At 39.6% G+C, this 26,791-nt stretch overlaps 1 protein-coding gene across 7 annotated transcripts in view; it reads left to right on the forward strand.

Moving 5' to 3' along the window:
- The window catches only part of ARHGEF7 (Rho guanine nucleotide exchange factor 7), a 112,157-nt gene that overhangs the window by 52,839 nt on the left and 32,527 nt on the right, over nucleotides 1–26,791 (forward strand). For all 7 annotated transcript variants that reach the window (XM_020794310.3, XM_020794311.3, XM_078391431.1 and 4 more), the window contains 10 exons: nucleotides 639–761; nucleotides 6,671–6,809; nucleotides 8,254–8,313; nucleotides 8,587–8,733; nucleotides 10,389–10,475; nucleotides 11,660–11,738; nucleotides 15,570–15,709; nucleotides 17,019–17,243; nucleotides 20,093–20,186; nucleotides 21,379–21,468. In XM_020794310.3, the coding sequence (XP_020649969.1) occupies nucleotides 639–761; nucleotides 6,671–6,809; nucleotides 8,254–8,313; nucleotides 8,587–8,733; nucleotides 10,389–10,475; nucleotides 11,660–11,738; nucleotides 15,570–15,709; nucleotides 17,019–17,243; nucleotides 20,093–20,186; nucleotides 21,379–21,468 (1,184 nt within the window). The remainder of the gene's footprint in view (nucleotides 1–638; nucleotides 762–6,670; nucleotides 6,810–8,253; nucleotides 8,314–8,586; nucleotides 8,734–10,388; nucleotides 10,476–11,659; nucleotides 11,739–15,569; nucleotides 15,710–17,018; nucleotides 17,244–20,092; nucleotides 20,187–21,378; nucleotides 21,469–26,791) is intronic.

Here is a 26,791-nt window from a genome sequence, read left to right on the forward strand (position 1 = left end):
TTCAGACCTCTGAGGTCTAGGAGGTGTGTCTGTGCATAATCAGATGTGCTTAAGACTACTGACCTCAGTTTAAACTAAGTGACATGCATTTAAAATAAATGCATGTCACTTAGTTGGTTGTGGGCCTGTCATTATAAAACCACTCCTCCTCCTCCTCCTCCTCCTCCTCCTCCTCCTCTTCTTCTTCTTCTTCTTCTTCTTCTTCTTCTTCTTCTTCTTCTTCTTTGTAGTAGTAGTAGTAGTAGTAGTAGTAGTAGTAGTAGTAGTAGTAGTAGTAGTAGAATTGCTACCTAGAATGGTTTTAAAATGGCAGTCGCAAGATTACTTTTAAAACTGAATAGAGTATACAGGCAAGCAGGAAAGGAAAACCAACTACAACCTCCTGCCATTTCAGATGTTTCAGCTCCAGCTCCAATACCAGAAGTAAGCCAGGCTTTGGGGAAATATCTGAAAATATCCAGATGTGCTTAGATAAGTGGGAAAATAGAGTTTGGGGTCTCTCCACTATGTGCTAAATCTGATTTCACATACACACACTATGTATACATATATGTGTCTTACTTCACATTTTTGCTATTCCTCTTATTCATTATGTCTTTAGTCTTGGAAAATGTATGACCATATTGCTGTTTTTTCAGGTTGCCTGAACCTCAGCAGAGAGTTGGAGGTTGCTTTCTAAATTTGATGCCACAGATGAAAAATCTGTACCTTGCATACTGTGCCAACCACCCATCCGCGGTGACTGTTCTCACAGAACACAGGTATGTGCATTAACAAACAAAAGAAAAAATGGAAATGTTTGGGAACTTGTCTAATTTTCTCCCTCTTTGGTTTGGAAAAATAGTGCCAAGTCTGTTGCTTCACTTAATGACAACAATACAATCTGAGATGTTCTGTAAATCACAGGTGTATGATATATCCTGTCGAGTTATTTACAACTTAATGCAACCCTAGCAGGGTTTTCATGTTGTGTGAGATGCACTTTTTTTTAATGGAACGACTTACATTTGCCAGCTTCTTCAGTTAATTTCCATAGCCAGGTTGGTATTTGAACCCAGATCTGAAGTCCTAGGACCTAAGCCAACATCCTTCACTACATCACACTGGCTGTTGTAGGTGACAGGGCTGACTATTAAAATGAAGTCACAGTACGCATGATCTTCTTTATAGAAATCATTTTTGTTTTCACTGGAGGACTTGAAAATAAGCATTGCTGTTTTAAACATGAAGCCTGATCCTGTGTTACACAAGGATAAGTCCCAATGGTTTCAATTTCTAATTCTGGCCTTATATGGAATTGCTGCCTGTAGAGGTACTGTGCTATGTGTGTTTACCCAGTGTTCTGCTAGTTTATAAGAAAGATCTTTCTGGTAAGTGTTCCTTTCTCACAATGGCCAACCAGATCTTTAAGAAAAGCCTGTAAGTGGGACATGAGGAGAACACAATCCGAAAGAGCTTCCATACTCCCATCACATCCTTCTGGAAATAGGTTCAAAGAATAAGGAATAAATTGATGGGACATCCTTCAGTTTTATGTTCTCCCGCACCTGGTATTCAGAGGCATACTTATGCTTAGAGGCTGTGTAACTGTTTGCTATGCGGAGTATTTTGTCTGTCCCTTGTCACCCATCAGTTTTGTTCTATGGACGTGTAAGATGTCACTTTGAATTGCCTTTGGAAATAGGATAGTTTGGTGATACTGAGTTTCCATACATCCCTCTCATCTTTTCAGAAAGCACTTCAAAGATTACAGAAATAATTGATGGAATTCATTGCTATGAGGTAGGATAATTAGTAGCTGAGAGGGATGTTAAAGGAGACTTGTGAAATCCTTAGAGCAGTGGTTCTCAACCTTTGGTCCTCCAGATGTTTTGGCCTTCAACTCAAAGACGTTTAGCCCAATGTGACCATTGGTCAGGGACTCTGGAAGTTGAAATCCAAAATGGCTAAAGAGCTGAATCATGAGAACCAGTTCTGTAGGATAAGATCTATTGGTCATTTTGTCTTGTTTACTCATATACGGTTATACCAAGACCAGATTGTTGAAATGTACTCTATGCAGGGCTGCCTCTTAAGGCATTTCTGAAATTTCAGTAGAAGAGAGTGTCAGGAATCTTGGTAGGTGCCAGGTTTTTGTACTGTCTTTAAACCATTACCTGCAATGGTGTTGGAAGGGGCTTACTTACAGTGGGGTCTCTACTTAAGAACTTAATCCGTATTGGAAGGTGGTTCTCAAGTTGAAAAGTTCTTATGTTGAATCTGCATTTCCCATAGGAATGCATTGAAAACCATTTAATCCGTATCTGCTCTTTTCTGTCCATAGAAACTACAGTGGAACCTCTACTTAAGAACTTAATCCGTTTTGGAATGGTGTTCTTAAGTTGAAACGTTCTTAAGTTGAAGCAAAATTTCCCATAGGAATGGACTGAAAACCAATTAATCCGTTCTGGCTGTTTTTTTTGTTATGTAGAGGTGCGTTCGTACATTGAAGCATTAGTTCCCATAGGAACTAATGCAAAGCTGGTTAATATGTACTCTACCACTAGGGGGAGATTTTTTTTTAACCTAAGATGACCTAAGGTTAAAAAAAGAGCTGGAAAGATTTTTTTTCCGGTTCTTATCTTGGATTTCTGTTCTCAAGTAGAAGCAAAATTTAGCAAATGGAGCTGTTCTTAAGTTGGATTGTTCTTAAGTAGGGACGTTCTTAAGTAGAGACCCCACTGTACTTACTTGCTTGCTTACTTACAGGCATAAATGAAAAGCCGTAACTCTCTGCAGCAACTTGTCAATAGTTAGAGTAGATACTTAACTCTCCTCGTCTTGCTGGACAATGAAAGATATGGGTTGTATTTCTGTAACTAGTAAGATCTCTGCCATTTGAATTCTGCAATTGTTTGTAAGTAATACAGAATTCTGACCTATATCAGAATATGAATGAGACAGACACTTTGCAGAAGGCACACAAGTAGTGTTTAGGAAAAGGCATTCCTCTTCAGAAAATATGACGGGCACTTGTAATTCTTGTAAAGTCTTGTAGGTAACATTCTTGTAGCTGCCTTTAATTAGAATAAAGCAGTCAGGAGTAGGCTTGAAGATCATTCTTTCCCTCCCCAACCCTAACCCACTCCTGCCCTGATCTGTGATGCTAAATCCAGGAAAATCCTATGTTAAGAGTGAGTTCTGCTTAATATTGGCGTGGTTAATAGTCAAAGGTGTACCTGTGATAGTGCATTGCCCTGAAAACACAAAAGGTTCCTGTGGAACCTTTAGGACTAAAAACTTAAATTATTTGTGGACCGTAGCCCACTTTGTTATTCAGAATTTTTGTCATTCAGAATTTCAGTTATGTGTACAGTTCACATGATTGGAGATGGGTGATGAATAGGGGTGGACTCAAACCACCGAGCCAGCGTTTTCTGTCTATTTGTATTTTGGCCGAACTGTGTTCAGAGCTTCCCAGCCCTGCCTCCTTTGGCAGGCACCCACTTAGAGACAGCCCCCTGCCCTCCCTCCTCCGGGAGCTGCCTCTGAGTGGGTACCTGTTGAAAAATGAACCAGCACAAACTGACGGTTAGGTGGTTCATCCCCATCTCTAGTGATAAACCGGTTTTATCATGCATGCTTCAAGTTACCCTTTCTGTATATAGAAAAGAAGATTTAATAACACTTATTTTTTTAAAAGGCATAATTTGCATAATGTTAGATACCACAGGTAGAACTTAATTTGAGATAACTTTATTGCATTGATTGATATTATTTTTAACAGCATCAAGTTTCATAATGTGGAGCTTGTGCTTTCAAAAAGTGTACTTGTGGGAGATAACTGGAGCACAGAATACAGATAAGAATCTGAGTCAGAGAACCTTTTGTCCCTCCTCCACTTTGTTTCCCAAGGGCTGCTAACATAGTGGGTGATGTCATACTTGAAGCAACAGCCCAAGAATAAGGCATTCTATCTAGAAATGCTGCAGAAGAGACTGTAAAAGGCTTAGAGTCATTAAAGGAGCCAAGGTTTTGGTGGAGAGTTTTCAGCATGCATTGTCTGTGTGACATCTTTAGACCTTTCAGCAGTGAGAGTTCATGTGCCGGCTATCGTAGGCAGGAATTGGAAGTGTAAGTTCCACCTTTAAATGTTTTTCACTCACTTGTGCATTGTAAGCTGACTCTTTTTCTGCTGTTCACCTGGCTGTAGGTATTTTGGGTTTTATCATATTCTTCCTAGTTTGTAGGGAATTTATTTATGAAAATATTGTTGGGGAGACCATTTGTGACTTACACTTTAATGTATTGCAAAATCTAAGTCTGTTTAATCCACAAATCTTGGGAGTAGTAAATTATTAGGCAAATCTTTATAGTAGATGCTTACTCCATATATCATCTCTCTCAATGTTGGCTGGGATAGTAATAGCTTGTCTTTTAAAAAAATAAATGTCTTTAGTATTTTGGAAGGCTACTCTTTGTTCCTTAATGAAATGGTTGTCTGTTGAATATCTCATTTTTACTTCCTTCCTGTGTACTATTTCAGTTAAATAAAGAGATTTCGTGTGCAATGTTTTGTAGTCCTTCAGCTATTATAAAGAACTAGTGTATTGTCAAATCAGCTGTAATTATCTTGAATTAACCAAACTGATGTTATAGCTGCAGTGCTCTGAAGAAGTAGTTAGATGTAAACTCTAGATAGTTAATAAAGTTCAAGTTTTTCATTAAGCAAAATTATTTAATCTACAGACAATTATTAAATGCTTTCTTAGTGTCTGGCTCCTTGTGGTAAGTACAACAGAATTTGGCTTTGTACGTCCAGTCTCTTAAATATGTAAAAAAAAGTTTGCTGTGTACATCTTTTAGACACAGAGTTAGTGTTTTTTATTGGTGGCAGTATGAACCATTTTATGTTCCTGAAGGCATAAGAAAAACACACTAATTTCACATTTGTAATGGAGACCATGTTCTGGAAAATTGTTTCCATTTCATTCACTGAAGAGGAGGCAGGAGGAGTATGTTGGACTCTCTTGCCCATATGGTTATTTGCATGGAGCATTATCTTCTGTGCTTCTCTTCACCACAGAGAGAGTAGCTACTTCATTTTTCTTAAGTAGCTCTGTGTATATTTCCCTTCATTGTTTGGACAGAAGATAATAATGAAGCTGAACCCAGCAGAGGAAAATTTTAGTGTGCTGTTATGCAACTTCACTGGACTAATGTCCTTGCAGAGGAAGAAGAGTATAGTCCTGGATATCGCTAACAGTTTTCTTTTTATACTGTCCAGAAGAAGTAGCAGCAGTAGTAAGGATTTGTTCTGTTAATTGCCCTTCAGACACTTTGAAGAAAGTGATTGTTGGGGCAAGCATTTCTGTTTTGTAATTCTTGGTGAAACAGACAGGACAGTTTGGTTCTGCTGGTTGAATTTTTCTTTCTGGTATGCTAACAACATAAATAAGGCAGTGTGCAAATATGTAGGTAGATAAGACTTCCTTTCAGAGAAATGGTGGGCATCAGTACTGAAAAGTGTGAGGGGGAAGGACCAGGGCCAGCACTTTGTAAGCATTCTTTTTATTGTGCTAGAGTGGACAAAATAGTTGCAAGAAACTTTGAGGCTGCATGAATGAAAAGTGGCCTTTGTGTTTCTTCTTGAAAATGGACTAACATCTGTGTTATTAAACTGGCCTAGTGTTCAGTTCATTTGTGTATATGCATAATATAGGTGTATAAACTATATCTTATTTCACCCTTCTGTGTTAATGTATACTCAGGGCAGCTTGCATGAGAACAATGAAATCCCGCAAGACTAGGTCCAAAGTTGTTAGTCCCAACTAGAGTAAGTCTATGGAATCAGTTGAACTTACATAAGTGTTGACTTACTCTTTACCAAGTTCTCATTGATTCAGTGGTTTTATTCTGTTGGGACAAACAACTGGAATTAGGCTATAAAAACCAGCACAAAGAATCAGCAATAAAATAAAAACAGCAATTGCTTTAAATAATATGTATATAAAGATCCAGATCATGAAAATGTCACCTGGAATAAGACCATTTTCAAAAACTGCTTAAAAGTCTGGATGCTCATTTTAAAGTGTGATTGATGACTTTTTGTTAGAGCTTGTCTGTAGAGGCTCACTTGGATGCCAGTGAAATAGGTTCACTTAAGGTTAGGTGGAAGTCTGGTATGCCATTTTGGTGCAATCCTTGCATCCAAATGGCACTTCTCCCCCCCAAAATAACCCTGTTTTGTCTGGCTCCTTTAAGAAAGCAAGAGAAAAGAAAAATATCTTTATCGTTGTTCCATAATTAAAAGTGTTTACATATAGTCTCAATCATGTAATTGTGTTGAACACTATTACTTGCTGGAAATGTTAATAATGTACTTGTTAACAATATTTGCTTGAATGACTTTATGTGGAATGATTTGCTTAGTTAGAATATTACAATTCTTATCCACGAGATTTAGGAGAAGAACACTATGCTTGAGAATCAGGTTTTCAAATTAAGATCTTTTACTTAAAAACTAGTTTCTTCCTATATAATTTTTCTGGTTCAGGCTTTTCTCAAAATAACCTGTTATTGAAGAGCTAGAATAATTTATTTATTTTTCTTTTGTTTGACTGATTTTAGGGTTTTGAGTTTTTTTGTTAATATTTGTTTTGTTTTGTTTTTTGGGTGAATTTCTGAACAGTGAAGAATTAGGAGAATTCATGGAGATGAAAGGAGCCAACAGTCCTGGGATTCTTGTGTTGACAACGGGCCTGAGCAAGCCTTTTATGCGCCTGGATAAATATCCCACATTACTTAAAGAACTTGAAAGGCACATGGAGGTATATTATATTGGCATTTATATTTTCACCATAGTGATGGTTTGACACCAGTTAAAGGGGCATTTTGAAGATGATGGACCCCAAAGTATATTTCTGTCATTCTTCTCATATGAGAGAAATAGAAGCATGAAAAGCTTGAGTGCATTAGATATTGTGGATTGAGTTTGTCTTCTCCAGGCACATAGTGCTGATGGAGTGCCACATTTTTTAAGGATTTGTGGCCCCTGGTGCACTTTGCTCCAAACTCCTGGGAGGTTCTCAAGGATCTGTCCTATGGAATACAGTGGGGTCTCGACTTACGAACTTAATCCGTATTGGAAGGCAGTTCTCAGGTCGAAAAGTTCTTAAGTCGAATCTGCATTTCCCACAGGAATGCATTGAAAACCATTTAATCCATATCTGCTCTTTTCATCCATAGAAACTAATGGGAAGCTGCTATTCCGCCTTCTGCCACTAGAGGGGGATATTTTTTATTTTTTCCTTTTAACCTAAGATGACAGCTTTTTAAAAAAGGAAAAAAAGAGTTCATAACTCGAATCTAAGTTCGTAAGTCGAGTCCATATATTCCTATGAGAGCAGTTCGTAAGTCGAAATGTTCGTATGTCGAGCCGTTTGTAAGTCGAGACCCCACTGTAGGTATTTTATAGTCCAAACCGTTAGTAACTCCAGAAATGTAAAGCTAGGTTTCATATACAAAGAGTATTTCCAGGAATATGCAAGGATTTGCACATGCATGAAAATTGAGAATGTAGGTTATTATTTTTAAATCTTTATTCTCTGTCTCAAGTTCAAGACCCTGTCTTAACAGTTTTCTAAGCTGAGGAAGAGTTTGTTGGATAAACAAGCTCCAGAGGAGATTGAAGAGCTCTGTTGCACCTGCTGCTCAACTAGTTCAGTTTCCAACTTGCTTATATGGAAACTTGTTTATTCTAATAATAACTTGTTCATTCAGAGAGTTTCTCTATTAGATTTTTCCATGTTTGTTATAGCTATTTTCATATTAAGAGAGCATTCAACAACAATTTTGAAGAATAAATAATTCATCTGACATATACTGTGTCTCACGCCCCTACTACGAAATATTGTTTAAGAGCTCAAATGGTATATACAGCCAGGTGGACATTTTAGTTTTCATTTTGCATCTTAATGAGTAATGAGAATGTATTAATCTGGCTAGATTAATTTTATCCTAATTTTAATTTCTGCTCCGGGTGAACTTCCTAGTAGTGTACTATACTGAAATAGCAGCAGGATTATCCAAAATGTTGCTGTTATCAAGAGAAGAGATTTTTATGGGAACAAGATCCATACTTATGATGCCTGATCTAAATGTTGCTCTAAAGCTGTGTAGCTCTGAAAAAGTGTCTTCGTAGTTTAATCGAATAGTAAAAGCACAGATTTTAATTCCAGGTGAGATCACAGTGCAGTTTTTCTTTGCCTTTAGGATTATCATCCAGATCGGCCAGATATTCAGAAATCCATGACAGCCTTCAAAAACCTATCAGTAAGTAATTCATGGAATAAAAGGTATCCAAAATAGAGTACAATAGTTTAAACAATATATGAAACAAGCATACAAGGTCACTATCAATGTTGCCACTGAGCTCCTGCATCATTATATATAGTAAGAAAGACCAGAATGGCTGGAATTCAGTTATTTGAAACTTCTGCAGTTGTCTGAAACAGAAGGCCCAGACATACTACTGAACAAATGTTATCTTTATTAGCACACTTGTGCCTGCACACAATTTGATCATATATTCTTGTGCTTTAACAGGCACAGTGTCAAGAAGTACGGAAAAGAAAGGAACTTGAACTCCAAATACTAACAGAAGCCATCCGCTGCTGGGAAGGGGAGGACATTAAAACCCTGGGAAATGTTATTTACATGTCACAAGTCATGATTCAGTGCGCTGGCAGTGAGGTATGGCATTTTGCTTTTTCTGTATCTTATTCAAATTGCTTGCATGAAATTTATTTTGTCAGTTGTGTAATCAGGTGAAATGCAGTACAATGTACTATTTTGTATTTTATCATCTCTAAGAAGTATCTCTTATTTATTTTATTTATGTATTTATTTAGTATCTTGTAGACCATCTTTCTCCCAATGAGGGGATTCAAAGTGGTTCACAATATTAAAACAAGTAGAATTAAAACACATATAATTATGCATTAAAGAGGAATTAAACCATAATAATGAAACATTCATTAAATGATTAAAAACATTAAAAACTTTAAATACAAAGTATTCACAAAGGTTTTCATGGCCAGGATCTAATGGTTGTTGTGGGTTTTTCAGGCTCTTCGGCGGTGGTTCTGAAGGTTGTTCTTCCTAACGTTTCGCCAGTCTCTGTGGCCGGCATCTTCATAGGACAGCACATAGTGAACAACCTTCAGAACACGGCCAAAGAGCCCGAAAAACCCACAACAACCATTTAAATACAAACTTACTAAGCTAAAAACCAGCATGTAGAACACAATTATTAAAAGCCTGTCTGAAAAGATGGGTCTCAGTTGTTGTTGGAAGTACTGTATAAAAGGGAGCGGACCAATGTAATCCCCCAAACCTGGGAGCTGCCACAGAGAAAGCCCTCTCTTTTGTCCCCATCAATCATACCTGTGATGGCAATGGGACCAAGAGGAGGGCTCTTGCTGAAGATCTTATAAACCAAGAAAGCTCATATGGGCAGATACTGTACAGTCCTTCAGATAGCCTGGATACAAGTTGTATAGGGCTTTATAACTTGCACTTTAAATTGGGCCAGGAAATGGACTCATAGCCAATGCAGTAGTTGTTGCAGGGGCATTATATGCTTCTTATTACTGGCCCCAGTCAGCAGTCTGGTTGTTGTATTTTGAACAAAATCTGTCTCTTTCATTAATTTTTAAAACTCTCTCTTCTTTATTGTTACTTGTGCAGTGGTGGCTTCTCCACTAAGCTAGTGGAGTGCCTCATCCCAAACTGTTAGACGAGGCTGTCTTCTTGGTCTGTGAAACACCTGTGTACCTGTCAAAGAGAAAGGACAAATCTGCCAAAAAAGTTGCTAAAGAATTATGCAGAAGAAGAAAAAAACATATTTTCAGAATAACTATTCTAACTTGACCTTAATCGCTCCCAATTAAGTCAAGTGCCATATTCACTTTAGCATATTTGAGGGCAGAGTTGAAGAACTCCTGTGTTGATGCATTCTTAGTTTGTCTAAGAAGAGGTTCTCAATCTTTGTCATGAATATAAAGTATTTTGTATGCATGCTGTCAATTTGGAACTAATTTACAGCGACCCCAATAGGGGCTTTCAAGGTAAGTGAGATATTTAAGGAGTGGTTTTACCACTTCTGCTCTCCTAGTGACTTTCCATGGCCAAGTGGAGATTTGAACCCTGGTCTCTAGAGTTCTAGTCTGTCATTCTATCCATCACACCACATTGGCCCCATAAAGTATTTTAGGAGATATTTATTGAAATTACAACCCTGTTTGAAAGAAAACCCAGGCCTGCTGGTTTTTGTCTGTTAGTAAGGAATAAAACAAATTGTTACTTTATAGTTCACTAATTTCTTCCCTTTATTTCTTTTTCATAAGGAAAAGAACGAAAGATATCTCCTTCTCTTTCCTAACATTTTACTCATGTTATCTGCCAGCCCTAGGATGAGTGGTTTTATCTATCAGGTAAATGGAACTTTAATATAATTTCATTCAAGTGTCCTGTTTAAATTGGGTTGGATCCAGACAGACAATCCAATCCAATTTCAAAGCTATGCCAACTGTTGTGGCTCTGGAATGGGCAAAAGCATTTTGTGCTGGCACATCTGCCCTAGTCCTGAGGAATCTCAGATCGACAGGCACAATTGAATCTGCTATGCTGGCTGAGATCAGTTAGCAGAAGAGCTAGAAAAGCAGAGCAGATGAAGAACTGAGTTTTGTCAGATCCATAGAAGCTCTCTTGAGACTCTCTCAGCCCAGTCTCACATCTACAACCTCAACACAAAATCAAGTCAGGGTCAGGGTAGCCTTAAAGAGTTTCCAGTAACTATAGGTTGGGAGGCGTTTGGATTCAGCACAGCCTTAGTTGGCCCCTTGTCATTCAATCAGCCCTCAACTATATAATAATAATAATAATAGTAATAATACTCTTAGAACGGCAGAGCTGGAAGGAACCTATGGATCATCAAGTTCAGCCGCTGTTAAGGAGGCACGGTGAAGCATCAAACTCCCAATTTTGGGCGCTGCAGCCAGAGACCTAAACCACTGAGCTATCCAGTTATCTTAGATAGGAATATGTGCAAAGTCACATTTAAAGAGAGAGTGTGTATGTGCGTCTGTGCATGCATGTGCACAAGTTAAGTCAATTCTGACTTATGGCAACCCTTTCCATGGTTTTCCAGGTAGAGAATATCCAGAAGTGCTTTATCCTTCTTCTGGGAGTGCCCTGGGATTGTGCAGCTTGCCCAAGGCCACACATGCTGGCTCTGTTCACAGGAGGTACAGTGAGGAATCAAACTCAGAAGCTCTGAAGTCAGATACCTAAACCACTGAGCTATCCAGCCGGCTTACACTTAAAGTAGACACACTATTTCTTGAATCTCAATAGGTCTTCTCTAAGTTTAGGTCCAGCTCATTATCTGCCAGCCAGTGAACCTGTAAAGGTTGTGCTTAAGTGCTGTGTTATCTGTAAATACTCTCAGAATGATAAAAGGAAGTGGGCCTGTGAATAAATCCTAAATTTGAAGGGCCTTCCTTCAAGACGATTCAGATTGTTTCTTAAATTTTTGGGGGGGAAAAATCCATCTCGTTTTTTAAAAAAGATTCCTTTGTGTATATATGTCGTAGTGATTTGATATATCTATTTTAAGGGGAAACTGCCACTAACAGGGATGAGTATTGCGAAGCTAGAAGACAATGAAAATCACAGAAATGCATTTGAAATATCAGGTAATGTTTTTTATGTTCCTCTCTGCCTCTGAATATTGCATGTTATACATCCAACAATGAGATGAGAAGAACATATGTTCTGCCTCTAAACAAAGCTTGGGAACATATGGTTCTCTAGATCAGGGGTCCTCAAACTTTTTAAACCAGGCCAGTTCACTGTCCCTCAGACCGTTGGAGGGCCAGACTATAGTAAAAACAAAAACGATGAACAAATTCCTATGTACACTCCGTATATCTTATTTTGAAGTGAAGAAACAAAACGGGAACAAATACAATATTTAAAATGAAGTAAAGTTAAATCAACAAATTTAACAGTATTTCAATAGGAACTATGGGCCTGCTTTTGGCTAATGAGATGGTCAATGTCTGGTTCCATATTTGTCACTGCTAGTCGTAACAAGTGATGCAAGTGTGCATCTGTTAGTCTTGATCTGGTTGGAGATTTCAAATGTTTCATTCTAGAAAAAGTCTGTTCAGAGACATAAGTGCTGTCAAAGAAGGTTGCCATTTTGAGTGCATGGTTCCTGAGATGAGGATATGTCTCAAAGGGGAGAGATGCATAGAAATTATGAAGGCTGCTTGACATGAATGTGTCTTTCAGAGAGTCACAATTCTGCGGTTCAGCCAGTTCCACTTGGAAATTGTATCCACATTTTCAATGTCAATAGAAAATGGGTTACGGAAAAGCTGTATGTCCTGTTCATGGAGATGAAGCTCTTTAAATCTAAATTGGAACTCCTTTTGCAATTTTTCCAGTGAATCCACACATGTTTGGGAATGCAATCAATGGTTTTTCCGCTAACACATTTTGAGTTGTGGGGAGATGGCAGAAGATTTCCTCCTTCACTGTTTGATGAGGAGGCCTAATTTTACTTCAAATGCTTTGACATGTGATTGCATATCACAGATGAGCTTCCCCTTTCCTTGAAGTTGCATATTGAAATTGTTGAGTAGCTCTGTTACATCTGTCAGAAAGGCAAGGTGCCATTTTCATTCTGCATCATTGAGGTCTGGTACTTTGTTTTTTGAAAGCAGAAAAGTTGTAATCTGTGGAAGCAAGTCATACAAACGTTTCAAAACTCTCCCTCAACTCAGCCAACGGACTTCTGTGTGATACAGAACATCTTCATAGTCAACATTTAGCTCAGACAGAAAATTGTCTGTGGTTTAGTGCATGAGCTCTAATTAAGTTAATACAAGATACCACAATTTTCATAACAGTGTCCCACTTCACTGATTTACTACACAGCGCTTATTGGTGAATGAGGCAGTGTATGGCTATTGGATGAGAATGGTTATGTTTGTCCATCTCTTGGTTAATGCGAGCAATTACTCCTTTCTTAGACCCCACCATGCTAGGAGCACCACCAGTTGTCACGCTGGCTAGTTTAGCCCAGTCCAGCTCCAAACCATTCATAGTTTGGCAAAGCTTTTCATAGATATCCTCTCCTGTAGTTGTTCCTTTGATGCTTTGCAGTCCAGCAAGCTCTTCTGTGACTTCGAAATAATCATTCATCTCACGAATAAAAATTAGAAGTTGTGCAGAATCATGAACATCATTGCTTTTGTCGAGTGCCAAGGAAAAATATGAAAGTTTTTTTGTGGAGTTTTGCAAATGATGATGCAAATTGTCTCCCATTTCTTATCCTCTGTGCAATTGTAGGTCCTGAAAGACTCACTGTACTATATAAATCGGCCTTCTCTGGACACATCTCTTTGGCAACAGAAAGAAGGCATTCTTTAACAAATTCTCCCTCCACGAATGGTCTGCCAGTGCGTGCCATTAGCTTGGCAACTTGAAAACTTGCTCGCAGTGATGAAATATTTAGCTGCTTCTGCTTCACAAAAGTATTTTGCTGAGTTGTCAATGTATTTTTCAGTTATAATATTTTATCTTTTCTCACTTCTCCAACCAAACAATCATATTTATCTTTATGTTGAGTTTCATAGTGTTGATGCAAATTATATTCTTTGAACACAGACACTATATTCTGGCATATCAGACATACAGCTCTTTCCTTGTACTGCATGAAAAAGTAATCATAAGTCCACTGTTCTTTGACTATTCTACACTATGAGTCAATTTTTTTTTTCTTGACATCATTGTTTCCTAGGGAATCCAAATTGCTATTAGTAAAATACCAATATATATACAGACAACCCTTGATTTACGAACTGAATCCATTCCGGAAGTCCATTCGTAAATCGAAAAGTTCGTGAATAGAAACCAAATTTCCCATAGGAATGCATTGAAACCTCATTAATCTGTTCCGGCTGAAGAAAAAAAATACCCCCCCCCAAATAAAAATAAAACACTGCAAGCCCCTGGGGCTGCAAAAAACAAAACAAATACAAACATAAGCCCAACAGCCCAATCCCACCCTGCAAAAGACAAAAAATGTTTTGAAAAAGCAAAAAGCAGCACCTTTCTTCACTGCCGCGACTGCCACTGCCAGGAGGCCTCCCGGACTCTAACCGCCGCTCCCGGGCCTGGCCTTCGCCGCCACTGCCCAGCCAGGGCTCTGGCTGCTACTCCTGTGGTTTCAGCAGTGAGGAAGCTGGGCGGGGGGAGAGAAATGGCAGATCGGCTCCCAGCTTTTCTCTCCAGCCGCCCGGAAAAAGGCTCCGTTCTCTACCAGCTTGCCGCTTCTTCGCCGCTGTTGGAGCCCTCCCTTTCCCGCCACCTTCCGCCGGTGGAGAATGGCCAGGTAGGCTCACGGATGGCCCTTTCAGTGGCAGAGAAAGGCAGCAGGGAAGGGGGGGGGGCTCCAATGGCGGTGAAGAAGCGGCAAGCCGGCAGAGAACGGAGCCTTTTTCCAGGCGGCTGGAGAGAAAAGTAGGGAGCTGATCTGCCATTTCTCTCTCGCTGCGCCTGGCTTCTTCGAAAAGGCTGCCCCGATGGTGGTTCCAGCAGCAGAGAAGCTGCGCGGTGGGGCAGAAAGTCCGGATCATCTCCCGCCTTGCTCCACCGCTGCCCAGCTTCTCCCGAAGGGCTGCCCCGATAGCGCTGGAAGCCCGGGACTGTACAGCACTACAAAAACAATATACCAGCAATACCTTTGCCCACACAGAGACATACAATGCCCATCATTGCAGTCTGATTGGTGAAACTCCGCTTTTACCTCAGGCTCACACTGAGGTAATAATGCTCACAACTTCCTCCAAGCTGCCTCTGCGCTGTGATGCCTCCGTTTTCCACACTCTCTCCCGCTCTTTGCACTCCCGCTTCCGACCTTCACTGCCCACAAGTCACTGCTTAGGCGGCCCTCTCAAATGCCTTGGCTTCCTCTGAATCCTGGGAGATGAGAGTTGTAGTCTGGCTGCACTGTTCGGTTCCTCTCACCCCCTGAAGCTAGATTGCAGCCAGACAACAATTCTCATGATCCAGCGCTTCAGCCTGCCAGCCAATCGGCGACGGCTGCCACCCCCTCTGCCTCTTCCACCAATGACCATCTTTCTCATGTAAAAAAAATGACAGACAGGCAGCAGTGGCATAAACACCCGGCGGGCCATATAAATGTCCTCAGTGGGCCGCATGTGGCCCTCAGGCTGTAGTTTGAGGACCCAAGGCTCTAGAACCTTCCGAACATCCTGCGCAGGCACAGGATAAACCCATTTGTGTGAATTCACAGAGGACCACTAGAAGAACCATGGTTATAGGTAGATAACCTAACTATTTCTGGGTCTCCAGATCTTGTACAGTTTGCAGAAACTACATGATTAAATCAAAACAAGCAGCAATTTTTCTGAACAGGATTTTGGCCCATATTTTTACTGAGATGTTTCTTGATTTTTTTAAAAATCCTTTTTTTGTTTCCCTTTTGGTTCTAGGAAATATGATTGAACGAATATTGGTATCTTGTAACAACCAGCAAGATTTGCATGAATGGGTAGATCATCTGCAAAAGCAAACCAAAGTGACAACAGTCGGGACCCCCATTATTAAACCTCATTCTGTGCCATCTCACACGGTAAGAAGATCTCTGTGTTTAGTGATCTTTGCTTTACAGTAAGCAATCAGAGTATTTCAAGCAAGCTAAGTAAATTGTGTGGGTGGGTGTAAGTCTCAGAAAAGAAAAGTAGTCCATTTTGTGGGGCTGTAGGATGATGCATTCTGACAGTTCGTATCTAAACTTTTGAGTGTTTGGACTTATGTATGTTAAAATCAAGACATAGTTGAAGTGATACATAAGAGCATATGTCTGATGAAGTGGACTTGTCCATGAAAGCTCACATTAAAAAATATAAACGTTAGTCTTTAAGGGGCCACTACATTTTTGTCTTTTTTTACTTCGTATTTCTATAGAGTGGTCTAGTAGTCCAGATAGGCGGGGTATGTATAAATAAATAAATAAATATTTTGCTTTTACCTGTAATGCTTGCACAGACTAACATGGCTGCCCTTTCTGTATTGCAGTATATTTCATAAACACTCAGTTTAGGGATGCATAAAGTATGGTTTGGTCCCTGCTGCTGTTCTGGTTTTTAAATTAGAAACACCACATTGCCCAAGAGGGGAAAAGACACATAGGCTCCCATCTTAGTGTTGCCTTTCAGGGAGTCTAATTATCTTGACATGGGAAGCATTTGTGTCATCTGCCCTGATATACATGGTTTTAGGAAAGTATCAGTTCATCCTGTGACATGCAAAATGTTTACATTCTAGAAAGTCAGCTTCAATAGTCTGCACTTTTTGTCCATCCCTGCTTCAGTTGTTTTGGAATTAATACCTGATTAATTTAATAACATGGTGTGAGCTTTATTCAGACGTAGTAATATTTTGTTGAGTGAACATATGAGGAAGAGAGGCAGACTCTAGCCTTCCCCTTCTGTTACTGTTTTCTAGCACTTTCCACAAGTGGAGGGTACTAGTCCAAAGAGAAGACTTTCCATTGTCCATGGAGATTTTCCAGATTTCCAGATTGAGAGCTTCCATGGATGTAAAGGGCTTTCCAGTTCCTACCATTGTCCACCATATGTAAAGGAGTGATGGGAAGTGACAATGGTGGGGGCATTCATAGCTTTACCCTTCACATTTTTAGTCAGCATGATTTTACAATAGACAGGTAGGCTGGCATTTGCATGAATGGTAACCAAGCCATTTAAGTGTTATTGTATGGTTTTGTGGTTAACTGAACAATGATGGCTAATTGGTAAAAACAAAATCCATGCTGGCCCATGAGGGAAAAACAACAATCCAGAATCCATAGCCTAAGGAAGGTATGTGACAATCACTTTTCATCATGTCCTTTCTTTCTGTAATCTTCATACCTTTCGCAGCTTCCGTCTCATCCTGTAACACCATCCAGCAAACATGCAGATAGTAAGCAAATGCCACTAACTCCAGTATACCACACTCTTCCACATCCTTCTCATCATGGGACGCCTCATACCACTATAAACTGGGGACCTTTGGAGCCTCCTAAAACTCCTAAACCATGGAGTTTGAGCTGTTTACGACCAGCACCTCCATTACGGCCTTCAGCTGCGCTCTGTTACAAAGAGGTGAGAATAAGAAACCCAGTTAAAAGCTTCCATTCAGTCCAGGTCATAAATCTATGTGCTGTTTGATTTCATAAAGCATTTAAGCTTCATTTCAGCTTATATTAAGTAAAGGAGTGTTTTCAACTTTTTTATGATTGGGTACTGCAGGAATGCCTAGTTTGAACTTCAGCCTCTCATTGCTTATTATCTCATGCAGTTTTCCCCTTCAACTACATTTCCTATTGGGAAAAAAGTATGGTAGGATGCTCTTGCTGTGAGAAACAGATTTGCCTTCTTCAGTTTATTAAAGAAATACAGTGGTGCCTCACACAACGATGTTAATTGGTTCCAAAAAAATCAACGTTGTGTGAAACATCGTTCTGTGAAACACCATTTCACATAGGAATGCATTGAAAACCAGTTAATCCGTTCTAATTGGAACGGATTGCCATCGTTCAGTGAAAATCCCCATAGGAAACATCGTTGAGTGAAACAATGTTTCCTATATTGGAATGTATTGAAGCCGACTCAGTACATTTCAATGCCTTTGCGAAGTCCTTTTTCGCTCCTGTAAAAGTGTCTTACAATGTTTGGACGCTGTTTTAAATGATTGCAATGGTTAGTCCACCTCCTGAAACCTATGCAAACTGATTTTGGTGTTGTTCTGACACTTCCTTAATTTATGACGATTTTTTGTTTTTTCTCCATAGGAAACCATTGGACGGTCTGTCTAATGGTTTCCAATGGAAAAAAGAAAAAATCATCATAAATCAACGAAGTGTCAGAACAACACCAAAATCAGTTTGCATAGGTTTCAGGAGGTGGACTAACCATTGCAAACATTTAAAACAGCGTCCAAACATCTTAAGACACTTTTACAGGAGCTAAAAGGGAGGTCGGGAAAAGGCTCTTTGATCTCCGTTTGCCTTTTAAAGTTCTTCCCGACCTCCCTTTTCGCTCCTGTAAAAATGTCTTACAATGTTTGGACGCTGTTTTAAATGATTGCAATGGTTAGTCCACCTCCTGAAACCTATGCAAACTGATTTTGGTGCTGTTCTGACACTTCGTTGATTTATGATGATTTTTTCTTTTTTCCATTGGAAACCATTAGACAGACCGTCCAATGGTTTCCTATGGAGAAAAAACAAAAAATCGTCATAAATTAAGGAAGTGTCAGAACAACACCAAAATCAGTTTGCATAGGTTTCAGGAGGTGGACTAACCATTGCAAACATTTAAAACAGCGTCCAAACATCTTAAGACACTTTTACAGGAGCGAAAAGGGAGATCGTTGTGTGAAAATCCCCCATAGGAAACATCGCTGTGTGAGGCAGCAAATTTAACAGAAAAAGGCATCGTTGTGTGAATTCATCGTTGTGTGAGGCACTCGTTGTGCGAGGCACCACTGTATTAGGAAAAATAGAGTCAAAGAATAACTGAGTTGGAAGGGGCCTGTAAGGCCATTGAGTCCAACCCCCTGCTCAATGTAGGAATCCAAATCAAAGGATATCTATCAGGTGGTTGTCCAGTTTTCTCTTGAATGTCTCCAATGTCGGACTGCTCACAACCCCCAGACATAATTGGTTCCAATGTTGTGCTCCTCTAACAGTTAAGTTTTTCTCCTGATATTCAGCTGAAATCTGGCTTCCTGTAGTTTGAGCCCATTATTATGTGTCCTGTACTGTGGGATGATTGAAAACAAATCAAATATTTGAAAACTGCTATCAAATCTGGCCAGTTTGTTAGCATATATAAAGGTGCATCAACAGTGAATTGTCTTCCTGTGTTAAGGTCTTGGTCTGCTCTAGACTATATGTGCACTTGCTGCCAGGGAGGCACAATAATTTATGCAGCCTTACTACAGTACTAAAAAAGGAATCTTTTTTCAAACTGTAATAATCCTTTCTAGTGCATTTCCGTCAATGGCAGCCTTTCTAGGAACATAAGACTGAAGTTCTTCTGTTGAGGCAGCATCTGTCAAAGCAACCTTTTTATCATTGTGTTGTCTTGGTAGAAGAACCTTAATCTTGAACTTAACTATTTACAATTTGTAGTGTGGAATATTTGGTTGTCAAGAGCCACAGTGGATTAACTATTTTTGTTGTTTTCACGGGGACCATTATTTTTATGCTTATTTTTCCAATATTTTGTTGAAACTTTACAATTCCTCTGGTTTCCTTTGAGTTTTGATGTTAATCCTTTTTTTCCTCTGTGGTTTCTCCAACAAACATTGAAAATTTTAAAAATGGAAATTTAAAAAAAGCAAGATGTTTAGAGGTTACAAAAGACTGGAGGAAGTAAAAGGGAAAATCACAGGAAAAGGATTTTTTTTCTCTTAAAAATGGGAAAATGTTGAATAAAGGATCAATACATTTTATTTTAGAATGATAAATGGTTTAGAAGAAATGATTGTTAAATAAAATGTTTTAGGCAAAGTGTTTACATTGTGCTTTCAAACTTTTACTCCTGATAAGAAAGGTATTTGTCAGCTGGTGCATAATACAGAACCTTAGCAAATACCTTTCCATTCAGAAATGTAGTCTAAGCTTCTGCTGAGCATGGTTGCACCAAATCAAGAAATACACTACTGGCTGAAAGGGGTGGAAAAAACAATAACTCATGGGCAAATCTTCAGTTTTATTTTCAAAGCATAGCCATCATGAGAACCAAGCTGTATGTAAATGTTCTCAGTAAGAACATCTCTTCTAGTATGATAGGCTTCTAGAACAGAACCTGGTACTGTTTTAAAAAGCGATGGAGAAGATAGTTCCGGCAATACCTCATTGCTGTCTAATTACTCTGTTCAGATATCTGTAAATAGGTAGGTTTTCATTGCATGTGTGTGGTTTTGTTTCATGTAACACAATCAGGATCTCAGCAAAAGTCCTAAAACTATGAAAAAACTGCTCCCTAAGCGAAAACCTGAACGGAAACCATCAGAAGAAGAATTTGCACTGAGAAAAAGTAAGTGCATATTCATATATTAGGGAGTGAATCCTTTTTAACTCTTCTTCTCAAAAAAATTCGTTGTTCTCAGCTATTTAAAAAAGATCAGATGTCTTTGGATTAGTTCAGTTTGAATGGAACTTGTACCCCATGTCTGTGAAGAGAGAGTTCTTCTTGGATTTCACTGGTTTAACAAAACATTCCCAATTATGGAACAACCTACTATTAGAATGATTGGTGAACTATATTTTCCACATTCATAGAAAAATCTTTTCCCCAAACAAAATGGGTTGTTTTACATATCACAATAATCCAGAATGTCTAAAAAATATCGATGCCTGTGTGAAAGAACAAGCCATCAATTGCTCCCACTTGACTTGTGCTACTAGGACAGCTAAGCAGGCAATTTGTTTATTTAGCATTGTATCCAAACAAGGATCTCTGGTTTATTGCTTTTCTAATGAGCTACAATCTAAGCCACAGTGTCTTCTAAATTAGTAATTCTGGCTGATTAGCAAGCAAAAAATCAGTGACAGACGTTTTCCAGGTTTATGCTCCCATTGGCAAATGAAATCAAACTAGAGAAATCAAGCAGCATGTGAAAAAGGAGATACTTGACATACTTCCAGACCTCTTCCAGCACAACCCCTAGCAAAGCAATATGGTGTATCTAAATATGGGAAGTTTCCAGGAGTCAACACATTTGCCTGTGCATGCAGCTCTTTCATGCAAGCCAGCAAGCAGACCAGGGGATGTTCAATTAAGTGTAGTTTCCCATTTAGTTGAAATTTTGGCTAAGAGTGCTATAACATACCAAGTGACCAGAACCCACTTTTAGACTGTGATAGCTAGTCTTGTAATGATGTTAAACCGTGATTTATTGGTATGTCTGAACCAGGAAACATGAAAAAGGAGGAGTGAAAAAGGGAAATGTGTATGCAAAAGATTTCATCAGATCTCAGCTTATGAAGAGCTAAGAGTTTGAAAAGCAAATATGTTATATTTTTGTGCACCTGTCTTTATTTCTTTTGTAGCTGTCCAGAGTTGTGGCTTGTCCCTAGATGGGTGGGGCATGTGTTCAATAAATAAATAAAAACTAAATATTGACACAAAAGATGGAGAAGTGTGTATTTTAGATTGATATATCAGTCACATTGTTTGTTTTGAGATGACATTGCATAGTGTGGGTGATTATTTTTATGCCCTACAGGTACAGCTGCATTAGAAGAAGATGCTCAGATTCTAAAAGTAATTGAAGCTTACTGCACAAGTGCCAAAACACGCCAAACATTAAACTCAAGTAAGTTCTAGTATAACATAAACATGTTGTGTTATCTTATTCGTACAACAAGAAATTCTACTTTGTAGTCCATGTACTTCATTTTGACTGGGGCAGGAGATGGAAGTAATCTGGAAATAAGTTATATGTACCTGGAATAATGCAAGCAAATCTCTGTTCCCAAAACTTTGATTCAAGACGGTTCCATGTAGTAAAAAGAAAATCTAGTGAGTAACCTTCTGTACTCCTTTGCATCCCCGTCCTCCCAGTGGTCAGATTTGGCAATAGCAGACATACTGCAATGGGCAGACCGGGCAACAGAACAAGTATCTTATTCAATTTCTCAGATTGTGCATGTAAATATGTTGGGTTTGGATATTCATGCTGAAATTTGTAGTTCATACCTGAGAGGCTTGAGCCCCATCCATGGTCTGTTTAGGACTGTGGGTTGTTATCTCCCACTCTGAATCAGTATTCCCAAGCTTGCAGTAGCTGATCCATAGTGTCTTTATGGTTTAGAACTGGATGTATGCTATCCTTGAGGCTCAGAAAAACAGATTTGCATTTTTTGAGTGAGATCAAAGAACAGTGAGTAAAGAACTGTGGAAGAGTAAAGTTGGTATCCGCTCCCAGCATCCTGCCTTTTCCTTGGTCCTAGCAATCAGTGTTCAAAAAGTGGACTTCCGTGCAGTGGGGATACTTCAGGATTTCCTCACATCTGCCTGTTCTGTTATGGACTGTTCTAGGCAATCCTTATGTATTTTTATTTCCTCTCTTGCAGTGGTGTCATAGCCCATACATAGAATGGTAGAGAGGTACTAGTGCTACTGAACTGCTGCCCCCTGTGTGGGGTAAGCAATGATGCATGCAAAACACATTTTGGCCGCTTCTTGCAGTAGGAGGCATAGTGGGGAATTGAACTCCCAGCCTCTGGCTCCATGCCAGAAGCATAAGCTACTGAGCTGTCCAGCATGTGAGTTTGAATGATGGGCAAAACAGCTACCTATTTCTGTTTCTATAGCTGTTTACTCTAGCAGGAGAATGAAAGTAGGGATGAACACACTGTGTGCAACAATATGCAGTTAACTCATTTCAAGCTGGGGTTCTAGAGAATCTTGGTCTTCTGTTCCTTGCAAATGTGGCTACTTATATTGGAAAGGTGATGAGATATAAACAATTGCTAACCATTTAGACTGTCATTCTGTTACAGTTGGGGTTCTTCCCCTTCATTTCAGAAAAATATATATGTACTTCTAAAAATAACTGTTGAGCAAAGTTGCTGTTTTCAATCACTCAGACATATATCAACTTACACTGTGTCTTGGGGACCCAAGTTATTTAATCTTAAACAAGGCTGCAATGGTGGAGATCCTCTATTGTAAGTAAAGCATTGCACCTGAATAGGAGAATCTGTCAGCATGTATTCTATCTATATAAGGGAAGAAAATATTATCTTTGGTTATTGCAGTTTGCACAGTTTTGCTATTAATCATAAAACTAGCTTACACTTTATAAGCAATAATATTATGGTGCAGTAAGGTTGTTGGTTGCTATGTTAGCCATATTTATGCTTAGGGCATTTAATGATTCTCTCCAAATCTAGACTTTTGTATTTTAATTGATTCTGGTCCTACAATTTGAAATGACAGCTCTTAGAATTCTGTGGGTGATATAGCTGGGGTAGGACAAGGTATATCAGAAGATTTAATGGCACAACTGTGCTTGGTTACTGCCTGTTTATAATATATCTTTCTCCAAGGTTGACCCAGGAGTGCTAACTGAAACAGCTTTTTTCAGTTTATGCCGCTGTGTTCTTGCAGAGACACACAAATGATGCAAAATGTATTTTGTTTTTTTTGCTGGTTTTTTCTTTCTATGTATATTTTGCAAATATACATAGTGCAATAAATATCATGGCATACATCAGAAATCTACAACTTTTATTTGCATTTATCTACAATGAAAATAAAGATAATAGGAATTAGCTGCACGGCTTCTTTTCTTCAAGGCTGCTTATTGTTAAAATTATAGTTATTTATTTTTTAATTATCTTCCCACATATAATTTTATATGAATTGTCAAGAACAATTAGATTTGACCTTCTGCTTTTAGATAAGGCCAATACTAGAACTGTTTTTCAGTCTCTTAATCATGTTTTTAATACGTTGGGAAATTTCTGTGCCTAAGTCTGCACAAAGTGCTAGAAGCCACTTTTAAAAAGGCCTTTGAGGAGCCAGGAGTAATTTGAAATGGGGAGGGCTTTAAAATTGTAATTTTAAAATTAAATGTACATAGTTAATTTTAATTCTTAAAATCAATTTGTTTTAATTAATGATTGATCTCAATTTTTTTGCATTCCACCTTGGGTCCCCTCACTAGGAGAGAGAGGTGGGATAAAATTTAGATAAATAAATAGAAGTAACATGAGCATAGAGTGCAGCACCTTTTCAGCATATTATTGTACAGTGGTGCCTCGCATAGCGAGGTTAATCCGTTCCGGATTAACCTTCGCTATGCTGAAGCATCGTTGAACGGGGCAGGGATTTCCATTGGAACGCATTAAACATGGTTTAATGCGTTCCAAATGGGCCAAATACTCACCATTCAGCGAAGCTTCTTAATGGCCGGCAGCCATTTTCGGGCCCTTGCCTTGCTTAACGAGGGTGCGAAAACGCTGCGCATGGCCATTTTGGGCCATTTCCGGGCTTCCAGCGGCCATTTTGGCCGCCGAACAGCTGATCGTCAGGCTTTGTTTTGCGAAGATCGGTAAGAGAAACGCTTACCGGTCTTCGCAAAGCAAATTTAGCCCTATTTAAAAAACGTTAAGCGATCGCATTAGCGATCTGAAAAAACGGATCGCTATGCGATTTTGTCGTTATGCGGTGCGCTCGTTAAGCGAGGCACCACTGTATTGCCTGTTTGTCCTCACCTCTTCGTTCATAGTGTAAATCCGGTCGTTCTGATGGTAGCATCTTCCACTTGATAATTTGGAAGTGCTCCTTCCAGAAATTCAAATTGTGTATGGCTAGGGAAGCAGTGACATGGGAAGGCTGTGATGCCAGAGATAGGTCAGAAGCTTTTGTATTCCCAAGTGGGGAAAAATACAGTGGTGCCTCGCTTAGCGATGCTAATCGGTGCAGCAAAAATCGCTGCTAAGCGATTTTAAAAAGCCCATGGAAACGCGGGCTTAAAAACTAACCTTATGCGAAAATCCTCCATTGCGGCAGCCATTTTCGGTGCCTCTAAAGCGAGGCAAAACAGCGGGCGGCCATTTTGTTTACCCAGCGGCCATTTTGGAACCGCCAATCAGCTGGCCGAAAATGGGGGCTTTGCGATGATCGCTTCCCTGTGATCATCACAAAGCGAAATTTACCTATAGGGGCCATGGCAAAGCGATTGCTCTTGCAATGGCAAAAAGTCCATCGCAAAGTGATTTCATTGCTATACAGAGCGATCGCTATGTGAGGTACCACTGTATTGTGACAGGGTTTTTCAGACATGGCCATGGAAAGGAAAATAGCTAGTGATTGAGTTTTCCTCCCCTGTTTTCTCTTTCTTTGTTATAACATGTATTTAACTCTATGTGCTATCTTCCACTCTCAATGTAATAAAGTAATTTCCCATATAGCCTTTCTATATAGTCAGTCTGAGTTCTGCTAATGTAGAACACTGCAAATATTTGTGCATGGGAGGAAAAGCAAAACTTTCCACAAATAATTCATTCCCTACTCTTCCAGCTGCTAAATCCCAAGTGTCATAGGTCCCAGTATTTATTTACGTTCAAAGACTTTTGCCCTGATCTTCAAATAAAGGGCTTCCTACAGGAACTATTATACCTCTTAGACCAGGGGTCCCCAACCTCCCGATGCAGACCGGTTCCAGTCCATGGCCTTGCCAGGACCGGACCGCGGAGACAAATATCCTGCCTCCCCACACGAGCAGGCGCATGTTTGTACATGCCTCCCACTTACACACAGCCCCTCCCACGCATGCACGGCCCTCCCATGGCCCCAACCATGCACACATGGCCCCTCCCATGCATGCACGGCCCATCCCACGCATGCATGGACGCACACGCCCCTCCCACACACGCTAAGCCGATCCATGGAGCATAAAGGTTGGGGATCACTATCTAAGACATTCTTTTCTATTTTCCCACCCTGATGCTGAGGGCCTCAATCTCTGCCTTTTTTGCCTGCATAGTCAATCTTAGAGCCCTGGAGGCAGGAAAGGGCGAAGCATGACCCTCCAGATATTGTTGAATCCTAGCTCCAAGCATTCTTCATTGCCTGGGGTTGATAGAAGTTGAAGTCCCTCAGTATCTGCTTACTTTTGCCTTTAGATCTATCTTTTAAAAATCTTTTGTCAGGGTGTGTACCCCCTGTGCTGTGCAGCTTAAGTGTATACCTAGCATATCAGTTTTCAGAATTATTTCCCTTTCCCTCTCTTTTCTGCCTTTTCTCTCCCAGCAAGGAAAAGTCAGCAAAGTTGGGAAAGTTAACTTTGTTGTTGGGGAATGCCTTTTAGTTAGATTTCTTAAGAGCAGGGCAGGGATAGTTTGGCTTTTAGCAGTGTTTTCACTAACCAAGGATCATTGGACCTTGTCTTTTACTGAGTCAGAGCCTTAGGTAATCTCTCTCAATATTTTCTCAAGAGTGACTGGCAGCAGTCCTTCGAGTTTGGGGGCAAGAGTTTTTCCAGTCCTTCCTAGAGATGACAGGCGTCAGAACTGGGACCTTCTGCATGGAGGCACATGCTCTGCCACTCAGCCCTTCCCCACTTGAACTCCAGCTCTTTTCTTGCTTACTCTGTGTGCGGGCAAGATATTGTTCTGGCTTCACTGAATTTGAAGAACATTCCCCATGGCCTAAAATGTCACATCAAGATGAAAATTTCATAGCTAACTGATCACATGGGGAAGCAGTAGATAGATGCATTCTGTCTCCCATGATGTACAGTTAATATTAGTATGAATGGCCCATTACAGAGATCTGTGTGCACTCTAACATTGCACAGTGTTCCTGCCTCCAAAACTTTTATTGCCTCTATTACAATGAATGGTAAATCCATAATAGTCTTCAAAGTTTGGCCCCATTTCACCTGTGCCATTTGAAACAATTGGTGAGAGGTTGAGAACACAACAAAGTGGAGGCAGCTTCATATTGTAGGTATGTTGCTTAGCATAACTTCCTCAGGGGATCCTGACAGTTTTTGATCAAACTGTTGGACATGTTTTTCAGGGAATTTGTTTTGGTGCTGTTGAAATGACTGCAGCTATATTTAAAATTTGCTTATACAAACACCTCAATGTATCTGTGTAGCAAGGTTTCCAAAGAATGCTAAA

Source organism: Pogona vitticeps, chromosome 3 (genome assembly GCF_051106095.1).
Source record: "Pogona vitticeps strain Pit_001003342236 chromosome 3, PviZW2.1, whole genome shotgun sequence".
Lineage (NCBI taxonomy): Eukaryota > Metazoa > Chordata > Lepidosauria > Squamata > Agamidae > Pogona > Pogona vitticeps.